The sequence below is a fragment of the Stigmatopora argus genome, chromosome 6, assembly GCF_051989625.1.
Source record: "Stigmatopora argus isolate UIUO_Sarg chromosome 6, RoL_Sarg_1.0, whole genome shotgun sequence".
Classification (NCBI taxonomy): Eukaryota; Metazoa; Chordata; class Actinopteri; order Syngnathiformes; family Syngnathidae; genus Stigmatopora; species Stigmatopora argus.
In genome coordinates, this window is record NC_135392.1 from 386934 (window position 1) to 404804 (window position 17871).

General features: G+C 44.6%; 2 protein-coding genes across 4 annotated transcripts in view; both read right to left on the reverse strand.

Annotated features, from left to right (window-relative positions):
- Positions 1-1066: 1066 nt before the first annotated feature.
- Positions 1067-10852, reverse strand: mybphb (myosin binding protein Hb). The gene is made up of 12 exons (XM_077604088.1): positions 10560-10852; positions 8912-8980; positions 8040-8174; positions 7790-7957; positions 5708-5796; positions 3966-4161; positions 3749-3888; positions 3525-3684; positions 2869-3005; positions 2605-2791; positions 2473-2524; positions 1067-1140 (listed from the first exon to the last, which is right to left on the reverse strand). Exons 1-11 carry the CDS (start codon positions 10810-10812, stop codon positions 2493-2495), a joined length of 1566 nt encoding a protein of 521 aa, XP_077460214.1. The 5' UTR covers positions 10813-10852; the 3' UTR covers positions 1067-1140; positions 2473-2492.
- Positions 10853-12796: 1944 nt separating this feature from the next.
- Positions 12797-17871, reverse strand: part of nav1b (neuron navigator 1b) — a 33069-nt gene continuing 27994 nt past the window's right edge. For all 3 annotated transcript variants that reach the window (XM_077604081.1, XM_077604080.1, XM_077604082.1), the window contains 7 exons: positions 17274-17509; positions 16947-17101; positions 16741-16812; positions 15972-16168; positions 15766-15884; positions 14801-14998; positions 12797-14714 (listed from right to left, as the gene is read on the reverse strand). In XM_077604081.1, coding sequence (XP_077460207.1) covers positions 14631-14714; positions 14801-14998; positions 15766-15884; positions 15972-16168; positions 16741-16812; positions 16947-17101; positions 17274-17509 — 1061 coding nt within the window. In that variant the 3' untranslated portion in view covers positions 12797-14630. The remainder of the gene's footprint in view (positions 14715-14800; positions 14999-15765; positions 15885-15971; positions 16169-16740; positions 16813-16946; positions 17102-17273; positions 17510-17871) is intronic.

A 17871-nucleotide genomic window follows, 5' to 3' on the forward strand; every position in this document is an offset into this window, starting at 1 on the left:
CGATCACAGATGAAACTACAGAGAGCAACAGTGGGCTAACTCCCCTTTGGCTATTTTTAACCCATTGGTTAGCAGTCATTGGGAAGACATCTCATTACTTTTAACTGGGTTAGTTTTGCAGTGGGCATGGTTGACTAAAATGATGAACAGTGAGCAAGGGTACTTGGACGTTTGGTCGCCGGACGTTTGGTCGCCGGACATTTGGTTGCTCGGACGTTTGGTCGCCGGACGTTTGGTCGCCGGACATTTGACAACATGACGGAGATTTTACTGTTGAAACCAGCTCTCAAAATTATATTCATGAGAGAGAAAGTTTAATATCTAAATATCTACTGTTGAAACCAGCTCTCAAAATTATATTCACCCGGGCGACCAAACGTCCGGCGACCAAACGTCCGGTCACGGTGAGCAAGAGTGGCCTTACTCCAATCTTTTCATTCTTACCTCATTGGCGTCCATTAATGCTAATAGTCGTCAAATCCATTTTGGGGGATTACAAGCACCATTTAACCGTGGGCTAACTCCACTTTGGCCATTTTTAACTCATTGGCTAGCAGTCATTGGGAACACATCTCATTACTTTTAACTGGGTTAGTTTTGCAGTGACCAATCACAGATGAAACTACGGAGAGCAACAGTGGGCTAACTCCATTTTGGCCATTTTCCAAAGAACTTTCCTGAAATCCAGCCCAGCACGCCTCTCTAACTCGCACGGCAATTTGAAGCGGCGCAGGCAGGCATACGTCCTGATCATCACTATGCTTGTAATTCCGCGGCCACATAGCTGCACGGCCGCCCGACACGACTCGCCGGCGAGAGTTGGCGGCCGAACGTCGGCGCGCCCTCGCAGCCATCCCGTGAATTTATGGTGCCCGCGTGCTCTCGAATTAGCGGACAGGGATTTTCGTTTTAGGAGGGATCGCGTAACCTACAAAACTAAGCCGGCGTACATGGGCCAAAAACCACCGCCGCCGCCGCCGGCGGGAATTCGAACCACCGTTAGAAAAGGTTGCCAGACGCTGGGAAAATGGTCAGACAATGTTTATTTGGACACGCATGGATGGTTAAGACGCGGCGGACGGCGATCACCATCTCCGCCGTTTGCACTGTACACGTTCTCTTTGGGAATCGGGAAGCTTCCTGTAACCCAAAGAAAAGCCAATTGAAATAAAAGATGTTGATTCTGGAAGGGAAAATCTAATTTTAGGCCGAGCTATAAGCGTCCGCCACCTTCCGCCGGCTCCCGCCACTCCTAATTTGGGAATCGAACGCGCAGGCGTAAACAGGTGTGAGCCGAAGGTATTTTACGACTGAAGAGGCTGGAAAGAACGCACTCTAAATGCTCTTTAGAAAAAATAAAATAAAAAATAGAGCGTGGGGGGAGGCTGCCAAAATGTCTGCCCAGTCACGGAAAACGTCAGCAAGGCTTTTCAATTTGTGGATTATGTCGTTGGAATAAATCAAACTCAAACTAGAAAATTAAGTATGATGTCAGTTTCAACGGAGGTTTTTATGGATGCAATTAGACATTGCATTTTTTTTTTTGGTTTCTGGCAAATCCAGACAAATCAAAAAGGCTTATTTGACACATTTTTCTATTCGTTTGTCGCACATTTTTCTCTCAAATAATGTCCAAAAGCTGTTTTTCTACAAATATCCATTGATTTGAAATAACATTTTGCGTTTAGTTTAAAGGGGAGACTGTTTTTTTTAATTGTTTATGAAAGATAACAAATAGAGCAGCTATGCTGAGAAAATTAACTCCTTTTAATTTTCAAGATTTGATGGAAAACTTGAACTAAAGTCAATATTCCTGTTCAATTTTTACATTTGCTTCATAAAAATGAGTTAACATACCACTTAGTAGAATTACTTTCATGATTAAAGTAGCATAAATTATTAGGATTTAAAAAAAAAATGTTACACTGTACTAGATGTTTATCTGAAAAAAAACTTTCTAATCTAGTGGAAGTTTAATGTTAAAAAGAAGTGATAAACAAATTTGTTTAAAGTAACGCATCTTTTGCAATGATATTCTTTTGTTTAAAAACTGATTTTTAAAAATCCACGGGCAGTTTCTTTGAACTATGGCGTCTATTTAAGTGTTACAAAAATATAATATTTAATATACAGAGAACATTTTTATTTATTTTTTATTTTTTGCAAGAACCAAAAACACAGGCTATTTATTGTCCACAACTCAGGTCTGTTTAATAATAATAATTATTATTATTATTTTAGAAATCATGTCTGTTTAATAATAATAATAATTATTATTATTTTAGAAATCATGTCTGTTTAATAATAATGATATTGATGATAATGATAATAATAATAATAACAATAATAATAATAATAATAATAATAATAATTATTATTATTATTATTATTAAACAGACATAAGTTGTGGACAATAAATAGCTTGTGTTTTTGGTCCTTGCAAAAAAAAAAAAGTTCTCTGCCATTTCTTACCTGGCTGAAAGCAGATTGGCCTATTTCTTCTCTGCCTCTACAATAACTGGCTCTGATTGGAGGAAAGACATCCGGTCAGTCTCGCCCGGCCCCCCCCAAAAGAGAAGAGTCTCCCGACGTGTTTGGACTCACGTCGGACTTCCAGCTTGCAGCTGACCATGACCTCGCCCTGGTTGTTCTTGGCCCGGCAGGTGTAAACGCCCCCGTCGAAGCTCACCGGCTTGCGGATCTCCAGCGAGCAGATGCCCTGCACGCAGATCTGACGGAATTTGGGGTCGTCGCCGATCACCATCTGGTTCTTCAGCCATTCGATCTTGGGCTGCCGAGGAAGGAGGAAGAAGAAGAAGAAGAAGAGGTTTGGACCTTGCGCTAAATACACGCGGCCGAGTAGCGTACCCTGGGGTATCCCCTGACGGAGCACAGGAGCTTGGTGCTGTAGCCCACCGTGGTGGCCCGGTTGGCCAAGGAGGTGGTGAATTTGGGCGCCTCGCTGAAGTCGTGCTCTTGGTACTCGGGGGTTTTGGACTCGATGCCTGTGGGAGGAATGCACCGCCAATGATAGCCATTGGCTCATTTTACAACCTGGAGCTTTTGGACCTACTGACACATGTTTTTCTCCCAAAGAACTAGACCAGGGGTCGGCTGTAAACTAAGTACGTATTGCCTTTTTGGAGCGCTCAACGTAGGAACAGTTTCGTGCGTAGTGTGTTTAGAGACGAGCACATTTCGTACTTGCACACGCCCAAATGTTAATGTGTTTGTGTTGTCAAGCAAGTTTTTGCCGTTTTATTTTCTTTAATAAAGAATATGTGAATTTCCTTTGTCTTCTTTAATAGTGGTTAAGGTTAGTGATTAAGGTTAGGCGAATTGTCTGGTGACAAAGTGTCCGGTCGACGAAGCATCCGTTGACGAAATGTCCGGTCACGGGCTAATTGTAGGCTAAATTTGCCCCTGGTTCTTTGTGTCGTTGTGCCCTGCGATTGGCTGTCCACCTATTCTGCCCATAGTTAACTGGCATGGGCTCCAGCGTGGGTGAACGGGCGGGACCTTACCCAGCTTGACGATCTTGGCCTCGTCTTTGGTGACGGCCGCCTCTTCGCTGACGCCGCACTTATTCTCCGCGAACACCCGGAATTTGTAGGTGTTGCCCATGATCAGGTCGGAGATGGTGGCGTTGAGTCGGTGGTAGTGCTCCATCACCGTGAACCAATCCTGCGGACACCGGCGTCAGGACCCGGCGCCGGCTCCAAGCCGACTCCCTTCCGACGGTTCTTACGCCGGTCTTCTTGTCGGCCTTCTGGACGGTGTAGCCCGTGATTTCCGTGTTGCCGTTGTCTTTGGGCGCGCTCCACTCCAAGGCCACGTTAAAGCCCCACGTGTCCGCGATCTTGACGCCGGCCGGAGGTCCGGGAAGCTCTGTGGGAAGAGCGCCCGTGGGAGGGCGAACGGGGTCGGGGGGAAAGCGCCGACCCATCCGGGACGGCGACACCTACCGACGATCTGCAAGGTGAGCGAGGCCTTGTCCTCAAAGTCGTCCACTTTGACGGTCATCTCGTACACGCCCGAGTCGTCCCTCTCGGCCGCTCGGATGAAGAGGATGCTGTCCCGATCCGTGCTGCGGACGTTGACGCGCCGTTTGTCCGGCGGCTGCCCGTCTTTGCTCCAGCTCACCACGGGTTGGGGTTTGCCCTACACCAAGAAGGGTGGCAAACTCACGTTGGTTGGCGGGCCGCAACTCCATTTCATGTGGGGCGGACCATTTTAGATAGAATATTTGGATTTTTTTTTTAAATAAATTGATTATATGAACTGGATCAAAAGCCCCAAATATTCCGTTTTTTTATAGATATAAAACTGTTTATTTGAACTTTGAGGCAGCTTTTGGTTCAAGCATCCAGCAGCGACCGACCGAGCTGACTGACAAACTTGAACCAGCGGGGGTTGGGCTGAAATGAGAAGCACCTGACACCAATCCACTGATTGCACTTGCAGGACACTAGTATTGCAGACAGTTTCCTCTTTAGAAGTTGAAACCAAAGCACTCACTTTTACCCTTTTTTTTTAAATTTTCCCCAGCCCTGTTAAATAAATGCCTAGTCTAATAGGACACTATGTCTTCTTCCTTCATATGTCCAATGCTTCCATTTCTTTGAGGCACTCGCTCACTCTCTCTTCAATGGTCAAAAGTTTGCACTTTTATGGCCCACGTTTGAAATAGGTAGGTAAAAAAAAGTCTTGAACTGGCTTTGACAGTTTATACAATGGCAGCTTTTGGTTTTGCAAGTCATCCAGCACACACATATCAGGCAAAGTTGCATCAACGGGGGTTGGGCCAACGGGGGTGGGTTAGGGTGGGTGGGGGCAGCTTGGCAGCTTTTCCTGTTCTAACCATCCAGCAGCGACCGAACTGACAAACTTGAAGGAGCGGGGGTTGGGCTGAAACGAGAAGCACCTGACGCCAATCCACTGATTGCACTTGCAGGACACTAGTATTGTGGAAAGGCTTGCTCTTTAGAAGTTGAAACCAAAGCACTCACTTTTACCCCTTTTTTAAAATTTTGCCTAGCCCGTGTTAAATAAAAGACTACCGTATTTTCACGACTATAAGGCGCACTTAAAATTCTTAAATTTTCTCCAAAATAGACAGGGCAGGGTGCCTTATCCTCCAGTGTGAGTTATATATGGACCAATACTAAAATTGTTATCACCATAAAATAAAATAAATCAATCGATAGTGTACACCAAGGGTGTCAGACTCGGTTTGATTCGCTTTAACGTCAACTCGATTTCACGTGGGCCGGACCATTTTAGATATGATATTTAGATTTTTTTTTATTATAAATGGATTAAAAGAACTGGATCAAAAGCCCTGAATATTCAGTTTTTTAGAGATCTAATCTAAAACAATGTTTATTTTAGCTTTTTTAAAATATATTTTTAGATTTTACAAAATGATTTTTGAACTAAAAACACAGAAAAAATGGATTAAAAAATGGCAATGATTGATTTGAAAGGGGGAAAATCAGGAAATTGAATATACATCTATACTCTTCATTTGAATTTGATCCTAAAACAGAAAGTCGACTTTCCCGGGCCACACAAAATGATGCGGTGGGCCAGATTTGGCCCCCGGGCCGCCACTTTGACACCTGTGCCCTAGACGGACGGACGGGTCATCACCAAAGATGGCGCTTTTAGCCACCGGTGGCGCTTTTAGCCAGCTTTTGTCGCTCACCGTGAAGGGGACGGTCAGGTTGATCTTGTCTCCGACGTTGGCCACATAGCGTTGCCTGAGGAAACGGGGGAGGCGCACCTTGGGACGATCTGAAAAATAGCACGTTAACATTCGAGTCGATCCTTTGACCAGAATTGCTATTTTAAAAACAAACAAACAAACAAACAAAGACTCGTCTTGTTTACGTCACATTTTGCTCATAAACATTGCTCATTAACATTTTGGTCCCTATTATGTTCACATATGTGGATGCCATATTTCAATTAGAAAAACATTGCTTTTCATTAGGAATCATTTTTGCTAGCTAGTGGTTAGCGCGTCGGCCTCGCAGTTCTAGGGTCGAGGGTTTGATCCCAGGTTGGTCTTCACCGTGTGGAGTTTGCATGTTCTCCCCAGCTTGGCTTACGTGGCTTTTCTCCGGGTACTCCACTTTCCTCCCACCTCCCAAAAACAAGCAAGCTAGGCTAACCGTACGCTAAATTGTCCCTTGCTATGAGTGATTGGTTGTTTGTCGACTGAGATTGGCTGGACACCCATTGGGCCTATAGTGAGCTAGGATAGGCTCCAGCACCCCCCGTGACCCTTGCGACAATAAGCAGTTGTGGAAATGAATTAATATATCTTACTTTTTGTTCCAAAATAACGTAAATTCCCAAAAACAAGCACGCTAGGCTAACTGTAGGCTAACCTGTCCTTAGCTAGTGATTGGTCGTTTGTCGACTGAGATTGGCTGGACACCCATTTGGGCTATAGTGAGCTGGGTAGGCTCCAGCACCCCCCGCAACCCTTTGTTCCAAAATAACGTACATTACAATGTGGAAACCAAATGAATGACGAGGAAACTAACAAACAAAAAACACTTTTTATGTATGATTTCCTTCAAAATGGCCACAAAGCCGCGGAAAAATAGCCGGGCCGTCATTAACATGTTTGCCCGGGCGGGGGTCAGTCGGGGTCAGCGGGTGAGGAAACTTTTGGCTTGCCCTGGCGGGGGGAGGGACGGCTTTGGAATGCTCTCAAGTGACAGCAAATCTTACGCAAAAGCGCCATTTTGTAAGGCATCTCACGTCTCCTTCGGCCATTTTTCCGCCCGGTTAATCTGCTCTAAGCAACGCGATGAGGCCACCCGACGTGGACGGTCATTTTTTTTGGGGGGGGGGGCGGGCAATCCCTGGCTGTTTTTAAAGGCTACTTTTTTGTTTGCTAGCTTCCCGTATACGTGCCAACCCCCCCGTGCGCTATTTACGGTTCCGCCAAATGTTGCTACACGGAATGCAGCAGGTGCTTCTTCGCTTGAAATCCCAGCACGAGTTATTACTCCACTCCACGTGTCAAAGTAAACTAATCAAATCTCCTGCCGACGTCATCATGTCGAAATTCAATGTTGATATCAAATGACTCCCTTAATTGTAAAGTCATTGCTATTCGAGATCATGGTGCTGTATGTCAATCAAAAACGTGAATAAATCCTCTTTTGTTTTATCCGAAAATAAGCCTTGGTCTTATGTTCCTTTCCGAGGTTATTTAACACAAAATCGCAACATTAAATGATGTCAAGTTGGCTTTCCGTGACCTGTGACATGTTCTTCTTCTACTGCTTTTTCTGCGCTGCTCTTTTGCTAACAGCTAGTGCTAATAATTAGCATTTTATTGCAGCGGAATGTTTCTGCAGGCCTGTCATCTTTTGTTTTACGTTGAAAAGTAGGAAAGTAAATTCTCAAGGACGAGTTGGCAGACAGCCAATTCCTTTCGCTTTTAATTTATTAATTTAATTTTCCGTAAACGGACGTCGTGAAGAAACTACAAAAATACCATTTCAAACCGTTCAAAAAACAAAAAAAAGATGATTATTATTAGAATGTATTCTTAGTCTCTTTGTGAGCCCCTTTGCTATGTGAAATAAAATAATCTTAAAGCATGAAGGGGGGGAAAAATACAACCCTGAAATATTTTCCAGACGCCATATTGCGGCAGATCTGGCCGCTGGGCCTCGGGTTCGATACCTTTGAATGAGGTCGTAACTAACGTTTTTTTGTATGTGTGTGTTGACGGTGTTTATGATGAGGGCCTGTTTTGTCTTACCGGCCACCTCCTTGACCAGGACGGCCTCGGGGAGGGCGACGGGGGGACTTCGTCCACCGGCGTTGACGGCGACCACTCGGATTTTCAGCCTGTCGCCGGTGGTCAGGTTCTTGATCATGTAGCGGCAGGACTTCTGCGGCTCACCGTTGACCGCCTTCCAGTCTTCGGCTAGGAGGACCGGCGTCGGATTTAGTCGGGGACTAGAAAAGGGGCGACCCCGCCCCGCCCCCGCGCGCCGGCGCCCACTCACTTCCGTCCTGGCACAGCTCGACGACGTAGCCGTCCAGGCCGGAAGAGCCGACCACCTCCGGTTGGCTCCAGATGATGGTCACCGAAGTGTCGTTCTTGTCCTCGATGAAGAGATCCAAGGGGGCGCTGGTGGGCTCTGCGGAGAGTCGTGGCATGGCACAAGTGCTTTAAGGACCACCCTGAGTGGCTTAGCTAGCAGAGGCTAGCCCGGGCAGATCCAGATTTATGGCGCGCAATAACGTGTGCGGTCGATTGGTCGCCGGTCTTTTGGTCGCCGTCTTTTGGTCGTCGGTCTTTTGGTCGCGGTCTTTTGGTCGCGGTCTTTTGGTCGCGGTCTTTTGGTCGCGGTCTTTTGGTCGCGGTCTTTTGGTCGCCCGGACAGCGACAACGCGCGACGACCAAAAGATCAGCGACCAATATGACCGGCGACCAAAAGACCGGCGACAAAACAAGGTAAAACAAGACGTTCTACGCATCAACAAAAGCCAACAATGGCCATGAGCAGTTTCACTGAGCCGACGTGTGAGTGTAGTATAAGAGTTTGTATGTACATGCGTTGCTGTCCCTTTAAGAAGCCACGTCAGTCCGTCAGGGTCTTAACAAGTTCTCCAACAAAACACAATCAAAGTCCGGCAAATTTGGAGCTTTTCTTTAGCCTAATAATTAATAGGGCATTAAGTATGACTAAATAGTCATTGGCAGTTTGGATTTAGGGATTTTGAGCAACCATTTAAATGGTATTTATCAACAACCTTCTGGGCGACCAAAAGATCGACGACCAATCGACCGTGTACCGCGCAATAACCGACAACGCTCCATCACCCCTGTCTGGAAAAGCACGGAAAGGTGTAAATGTCTTGAAGTGTTTGTTACCTTTGGGCGGAGGCGGAGGTGGGCTGGGTGCTTTGGGTTCTTCGGGCTCGGGGGCTTCGCCGGCTTCACCTGAAAGCCAAACATTCAAAATGGGAAAATTCTGGAACCAAAATTCACATCAAAATGAACTAAAATTACTGATCATTTGTTTTTTAAATTCATTTTTGATGCCCCTATCCTCCAAAGGGTCGCAGGCGCTAGGCGGGAAAGCTACTTGTATTAGGTAGCATGTATTTACCATGTATAATGAAGTCTTTTATTTAACGTATTTCTAGCACTATTGCTCTTTGTTTTTCACTGTAAAAAACATTTGATTTCTAGCTGCTTTCTCTTAATAAACAACACAATAATAAGCAACTACGAAACTCCCATGCGGCACATTAAAAGTGTTTAGCATATCAAGACATCATTGTCTAATTAGCTGACTGGCACAGGAAAACAAATTAAAGAACAAAAACAACAGAAAAAGCAAATTAAACAACAAAAAAACTTTTTTTATTATTACTTTTTGTATTCTCTGAATAAACAATATAATAAAAAGCAACTACAATGTGAGTACACTAAATTCCCATGTGGCAGATTAAACCTGTTTAGCATATAAAGAAAATTTCCCATTGTCTAATGAGCTGAATGGGACAGGAAAAAAAAAAAAACTCATTTTATATCTATTTTTAGGATTATTTTTTGTATTCAACCAATGCTTTTTGATGCGTAGCTATTTTTAAAAGTAAGCAAAGATGCCACTGAGGGCTTTCGAAAATTCTAACTTTATTTAAGACGTTTCATCTTGGTGGCTTTTTGCAGTGTCGCTATTAATAAACGTTCAAATGTGGGGGAAAAATGAGCGTCTGCTGGGGGCGGGCAGGTGTTGGTAATCCAAGACGCAGCATCTGGCGAGGTGTTATGACTGCTCCCACTTTTATTTTTAATGATGCTCAAGTGACAAATGCGATCTAATGAATTCATATTCGTGGAGGTTTTGTAAAATCCAAAAAATTATAAAATCAATTCATCCCGTTTTAGCCTAGCCTAATGCTGCCAAACCAGGGAAAAATGCTTCAATATTGCAAAGTAAAATGATATATTTCACAATTGAATGTGATTGGGTTTCCCCCGCCTGGTGCCTAGTTAGCTGGGATCGCCTCTAGCACCCCTGGCGACCCTGGTGAGGATCGGCGCTTCGGAAAATGAATAAAAGTCCAAAAAATAAAAACAGTATTGGCACTTTTGTTTTTAAATTGAATCCAAAATGAAAGCTTTAATGATCCCCCCTCTTTTTGAATACATCAAATTTGCAAATAAATAAAAAATGTACAGATTATTTTTTTAAATTCATTATTTTTTAAATAAAAATTACATTTAAAAAAAGATGACGGCACCTATTTTTATTCAAAGCTGGTGACAAAGGCTGAAAATGTAGTTGTAATAATGTTTATTGACGATCCATAGTTTAGCTACCGTTGACGTCAAACCGGATTGGACGTTTGATGCCGTCTGTCCAACTTGGACATTTTAATTCCCTAAATTGACCTTTTAAATTGACCGAGTTTTAGCTTTCAAAACATTGAATTGTACGTCATTGGGGTTCCGTTACGATGGAGAAAAAAAAAAAAATCATACAAATATTGAAGTGAGTGGGAGTTCTTACCATCTGCCGGGGCAGCTTGACCCCCTTCGGCTGGAGGGGTCGCGGGGGCCTCGCCGTCCTCAGTGGGGGGGACGGCCTCCGCTTGGGCGGGAGGCGCCTCTGCCGGGGGGGCCTCCACGATCGGAGCGGGTTCCGGGACCGGCTCAGGGGCCGCCACGGGGGCCGGCTCGGGGGCCGGCGTGGGGGCCGGCGCCACCTTTTCCACCTTTTTGACGCTGGGTTTCTTCTTGATGGGCATTGGCTTGGTCGGCATGCTGACTGGCGGCTAATTCCCAAACGCCACAGTAATTGAAGTCCTGAAATGAAACTGAAAAGTGCCGGCGTGCGCACTGGGGAGGAGGGCTTATATACTCGGGGGCAGGCCACGCCCCCTTTGGAATGGGCGGGAATGGACAGGAGCTGGACGCAATTTATAGCCCAGACAAGCGCCAGGCCACAAATGGAACAAACATTTAGGAAGTAAAGAATCGGTCGTTTTGTGAACCGTGTCTTCACACGGGTTGCGGGGGTGCCGGAGCCTATCCCAGCTCACTCGAGTCGGGGGATACCTTGATTGGCCAGCCCATCGTAGGGCATGAGGAGAAAAAGGACAAGCAATTGTAGCTAGGGGCAATTTAGCATACAATTAGCCTAGCACAATGGGTGTCAGACTCGGGTTGGTTCGCGGGCCATTTTTGGTATTGAAAAAGTCAAGTCGTACAATAGTATACATTTAAAATACTTATCATGGATTAATTAAGCAATTTACTCAATAAAGATATATTGAAATAATGACAAATATTTTTACATTATACATTAATAATTTGAAATAAAATATATATTCTGAATGTTTTTTTTAAATACTAATTGTTTGAAGTTATTAAATAGTCAATAACATGTATTAAAAATGTAAATTTGCCAAATTGCACCAAAAATAATTCCCTATTGCCACTTTTAAAATAGTTATTTACTAATTACTCAATGAAAAAAAGCTTTTAGAAAGACCTATTATACAATAGGAAAATATTTTTTCGCAATCAAACCACCAAGTCAAAACAATAAAACTTCCATATTATGAATAAATAAGTCGATTGCATCTGAAAAAAATATATATAAAGGAAGCCAAAAGAAGCTGTGGCTGAAATAAAACATGTATTTTATTGATTTGAACAAACAGTGGCAGGTTGTACGATGACTTTACGATGTTTTCGCTCGCTCGCTCGCTCGGACGCGGAGGCCATTTTGATTTGGATTTTAATTTGAAATTCAGTGGAATTGTTTCCTGGGCCGTGCATCCGTAACGCTGCCGTATTTACAATCTTTACACCCACATTTCGTACAAAATCGAACCTTTACAAAGGACTCTTAAAAAAGAAGAAGAAAAAAGAAGAAATCAAATATCGGAGTGGCACAAAGAAAGGAATGGTCGCTACTAGCAAGTTTACATGCATTTACAACACAGACCAACCCTCGACCAATCGTTTTTTCCTTCCCATATTTAGTGGACGACTTTTTCCGAAAAACAAGACCAGTTTTTGGGGGCGCACCCGTGTGCTTTTCCTTCCAACTGTTTGTGTTCAATTTCAAACGGGAGATGACCTAGCGCCATTTTTTTTTTCAAGACCTGCTCTATTTACCCTGTTTCCATGACAACGCCCCCGACCGAACCACGGTTTTAAGGCTCACCCAGTTATCCTTTCGCACCCGAATTCCCAAACGGAACGCCCGGCAAATCCCGAGTTAGCCGAGTGGCGGCGACCGTTCATAAAACCAATCCTATCTTATTTTTCCCGCGACTTATTTACAAAACTTTGGTTCAAACGCCATTTTTTTTTTTTAGGAGAAACTCATCGGCGCAATGACTCGGAAAGCGACGTGGACCGATCCGAGTTGGCGATTCGCAAGCAAGCCAGCGTTTGGACGCGTATCGTTTATCGCAGACTAGATTGGACATTCATTTTATTGAAGTACACGTAAAGTTATTTCGGCGTTAATTTTAAGTTAAAGCGGGGAACGCACGTACGAGTCAAGCCCAATTTACAATTTGGCTCCGTTTTTCGTGACGATACCTTAACGATTCTTTAGGAAACGATAACGCTCGAGAAGAATCGGACGTTTAAAAATCGAAAATCATTTTTTTGATCAAACGACATATCGAAAAGTATATTCCGACAGGTTGTATTCTATTGGCTCGTACGTGTGCACTCCGCTTGGCATAATACAGTCTCTTTTAGGGACAATCTATATTTTACGCACACACACACACACACACACAAATAATAAATACATTAAGCACCTTAAAAAGTGTTCAATCTTTCTTACTCTTTAGCCATTGGCCGATTCCGTTACATGTTCATATAAAGTACACGGTACAATGTCTCACATATCTCCCCAAAAATAGAAATAAAATAAAAAAAATCAATCTGGCAACTTGAACAATCTGGCCACCCTACCCTGAATTGTTGCATGACAATTCGGCAAAGGACGTTAAAAACACTAAATGTCATTACGATGCAACATTTTTAATTTTTTAAAAGATTCTCTCGCTGTTATTGGGCGATGGGGTGTTGAAGTGGGTGTAGGTAGCTTTAAAGTCATTCTCATTGGCTGTCTTATTTACGCTGTTACATTTTAGTTGCTTTTTTGGGGACCGTTACAATCATGCGCACCTACAGGCGGGAATCGGAACTACGCTTTCAGATGTCGGCTACGGGAATAATCATTCGGCTAGGAGGTTATTAGAGCCACACAGAAACTGGAAAAAAAAGAAAAATCAAAGTTTCTATAGTTAAAGGTATGATGAAACAATACAAGAAGTGACTTAAAAATGATAGACCATATTTTGATCACAAATCCATCAAAATAAAGTCCCATACTTTGCCCATTTTCATCCTTAAAGTGCATTTTAATTCTGTGGTTGCACTTGGTTTAAAAAGATGAACTGATCTGCGCTTATCTTTATTCGATGTTTTTTTAACCAAAAATGGCAACTTATAAAATAAGGCTGAATTTGCGATTTTTTCAACTCATAAGTGACCGCTAAAAATATGGCTATAATGCATAAATATTTTCTTTCTACACATGGCAAGGCCTCACAAGCAATTTGGGGAATGTTTTGCCCAAGGAGTACCTCAAGGCTCAACCTTAGGGCCCCAGCAATATTCCATAGAATTGTATATCCTGCTATAAAAATGAAACAAAAATATTCTGTGTGGCGCTAATACGCCTGGTGTCGGCTTTTTAAGAAAGTGGACTCAAACTAATAAGGAAGAACATGCTACATGGCAGCAGTGGTGCTATGACCTGTTGTAAACTATTTAATGAGTGCTAGAAGACTCGCGGAAGGAGATTTTTTTTCGAAAAAAGTATGACAGCAACATTTCCGGGTTAGCGAAGTGAAAATTAGCGGACTAGCGGAGGAGCTAAGCTGACGTAAGCACCGGTTTTGGGTTCTTTAAGGCATGTTTTTTTTTCACCTGCTCCTGCTGGACAGTCAGGGGATTGCATAATTCCGAACATTTGGCTTTAAGAGACGGACGCTGTCATACTTTTTTAAAATTTGATTTTTATAGAGTATAGATATATATTTTTTACCTCTTGAGTGGACGACTTGTTCGGCGAGTGGTGCTGGTTGGTTGGTGATTGACCTGGAGTGTTTGTCAACTATTAGCACCAATCTAATGAGGACAAAAAGGTGGTGAATGGACCCAAAAAACACAAAAACAAAAACAAGGCCGTCTCCGTTAAAGGCAGTTCCAATTTCACCGTCTCACAATTGACTTAAAACGCTCATTCGAACGGAATTAGCATCGAAAATGTGTTCCGACTCACGTTAGCCACCCGAGGAAGGGAACCCCTTTCCTAAAACCGGGACCCCGTCAATTGATTTGGGGGAAATACCATGTGTAGGTAAGACAGGGGACGGGAACCTTTTTTTCACCTGGAAGACTTCCCGGATGCACAATACCACAGTCATTACAGCAGACGAGGAACAATGACTTTTTGGGGGGGCGGGGATAACTTGGCGTTTTTTGGGGTTGTTTTTTGTTTTTCTTTTCTTTTCTTCAAGCGTGAACCAGTCCGTCCGTGCGTTCACGGCCTGGGCAGGCCGGGGTCGTCTTTATCTGGGGATTCGATGTAATCGGCGGCCTCTTGAAGTTTCAAAAGCATGGCCATCTGAAAGCAAGGGGAGACACAAGCCCCGCCCCTTTTAGCTCGCTCATTTGAGTGAGCAGGCTGGAAGGGAAGGTCACGTGACTTACCAACGGATCCGATTCCACCGAGCCGGGCGTGGTCTCCTTGCGGGACTTTTCCTCGCCGGCCTGACCGGGACTGCCGGAGGCCACGCTGGGGGGCGGCAGGTGGGACAGTTTGGCCTGGTCCTGCTGGGCGGAGGGCCAAGGCAGGGTGCCCCTCACCCACTCCACGGGGTCCTCCCACACGGATTTCTGCCCGTGGAACTGGGCGGGAGAGCGGAAAACCCCGTTGGAAACCGGAGAAAAGCCACCAGGGAGATGGGAAGCCGACGGGTGGGTATTGAACCCCGATCTCAGAACGCTAAGGCAGACGTGCTAACCACTAGGACACCGGGCGGGTATTGAACCCCAATCTAAGAATGCTAAGGCAGACGTGCTAACCACTAGGACACCGCGGTAAACGTAATGATTGCGTACCGCAGAGTTGGCAAACGTCAGAAATCATATTTCGTAGCGAGTAAGGACAATTTTCATATTTTCTGATCTTAGTGGCAGCTCTGACATCACATGTTGACAAGTTTGACTCGCACTTAGCTGCATTTTTTTTTTCCGTAGGTAAAAAAAAACAGTCGTAAAATTGAGGGAAATCAAAATGGAGGATGAATTCATAGGTTTGCTAAACATCGAGTGGTTAGCGCGTTCCGGGGTGGAGGGTTCGATCCCAAGGGGGTCCTCAGTGTTTTGTGAATTTGCATGTTCTCCCCAGCTTGGCTTACGTGGCTTTTCTCCGGGTACTCCGGTTTCCTCCCACATCCCAAAACATGAATGCTAGGCTAATTGTAGGCTAAATTGCTCCTAGCTATGAGCGAACGGTCGCCTCCTGGTGCCCCGCGATGGGCTGGTCGCCTATTCAAGGTGAGCCTAGTCAGCTGGGATAGGCTCCAGCACCCCCTATGAATGCTAAAAGTGTCCCTGAAATGAGTTTGAGTAGATAAAGAGGGCTACTAGCGAGAAGAAGGCGGGTGGCTCACCTTGATGCCGTCCTTGGCGCCCTCTTGCAAGTAAGGAATGATGGAATGGTTCCAAAGGTCGATGAACCACGAGCGGAACTCGTCCACCGTCACCGGACAGGACAGGAAGAAGCAGGGCCCTGCGGGGAAAGGGGGCGGGGCAAACGTCAGAGCCAGCGGGGCCCGGAAATCTCGAACCGGCGGGCCCGGAAATCATTCCGACAAACCGATGAGGAAGTCCGAGGTGCTGTGCTTTTCCAGGAAGGCGTGCAGGTGGTACCACAGCTCGGGGAGCCAATCCAGAACCCGCACCAGGTCCTCGTCGGTCAGGTTGGGCTCGTCCTCGGACTCCATCAGCTTCCGGTGCAGGTAGCGCGCCAGGAAACCGTTGGCGGGCTCCACGTTGTTGGAGAAGGTCACCATTCTGAGGGAAGAGAAAAAAATAATCATTCAAGTCAATAAATAGTCATGCTTTAGCATTTGTATTTTTTTTTTGGGGGGGGGGGGGGGGGGTAAAATGAAATAGGAAAAAAAGGCCTGTCCTTTTTGGGACATTTCTTAAAGTTGTTAATCAAGAAAGAAATTGGAAGATTAAAAAATTAAATAAATAAACATCTTAATAGGTAGTTATGTTTTTCCAAGTTTAACCAAAATATATATAAATCAAAAAACAAACTTTATTGATTTTTTTCAAACTTTGTTTTTATTAGGGAAATGAAAACAACAATATTTTAATAGATATTCATGTTTTCCCCAGTTAAAAAAAATATTTTGCCCTTTTATCACTTTTTTTTTTAAAATTAGGAAAATGAAAATGTAAAAAATAATTTAAAAAAAATTAAAAATAGCTATTTGTTTTTTTTCTCACAGTTTAAATTTGAATAAAAAAAATAAAAAACTGTCTCTGTCAAATGGGTGAGAATTGCAACAATGTCAGAGAAAGCCAATCAGCAGGAGAATCCTTTTTCTATTTTTATTTCAATTTTTTGGACTGACCTAAAGCTGAGGTGCAGGCTGTGATTGGCCGTCATCTTGACGGGCTGATTGCTGGTTCCGATGATGTACGGACTGAAGAGGAAAGCCACAAAAGATTTTCACACACTTTTTACTCCAATTGTCTCCGATTGTCACAATGGCTATTTTCTCTATGAATAACAAACAGTGTACATTTGCATTTGAACGAGGTACGAGTGGCGGCTCACCATTTGTGATATTTGCAGGTGAGCGCTCCGTTGATGAGCTCGCTGACGGCGGCCGGGTCGTGAATATCGTCCACGATGATGACCAGGGGGCTTTCCCAACCGCCGCTTTCCCGGTCCATTTGATTGGCCAAGTTGGAAAGGTACAATTGCAGATCCTGCCCGCACACAATGGAAATACACGTTGGAACGAGATTACGGCGTCGGCCTCGCAGCTCTGGGGGTGTGGGATCGATCCGGGTCCGGACATTCCTGTGCGGGATAGGCCCCGGCACCCCCCGCGACCCTTGCAATGAGTGAAAAAAAAGAAAGCAAGGGGTCCCATCTGACCTTGCACGACTGACGGTGCATGTTGAACGTGACGGCGACGCCGTCGGAGACCTCGCGGGCGCTGCGCTCCACCAAGTACTCGGCCAGTCGCGAGGCCAGGTGGGTCTTGCCCGTCCCGCTGGGTCCCGACAGGATGAGTCGGCGGTGTTTCAGCAGCAGGCTAATGTAGTGCTGCATCATGGCTTTGGGGATCAGGCTCTCGAACACAAGGCTGTCCACACATTTTTCCTTCAAACCTGCAAAGGCCATTGATAAAGTGGAAGAAAAATATATATATCTTGAGGTATGAGACAAATGTTGATATACGAGCATACAGCGGATGCGAGAGGCTGCTCATAAGAACATCATGGCTACCGTCTTTCCCGTCGCAACTCCCTCGTGTAATGTCTCTACGAGCACTGGGCGGAGCGTTGCATTTTTTCAGTTTTTTTTTTTACCCCGTTAGTCAGTGCGAATGGCGGAGCGATCGCTAATACGAGAGAAGTATTTACTACTTCTCGTGCGTTATCCTATTGTGAGGACATTGGTGTCCATCATTTTAGGAATATTTTGAAGGGTAGACAAAAGCAAACAAGCCTCGATAGGTTGCATCTGAAAG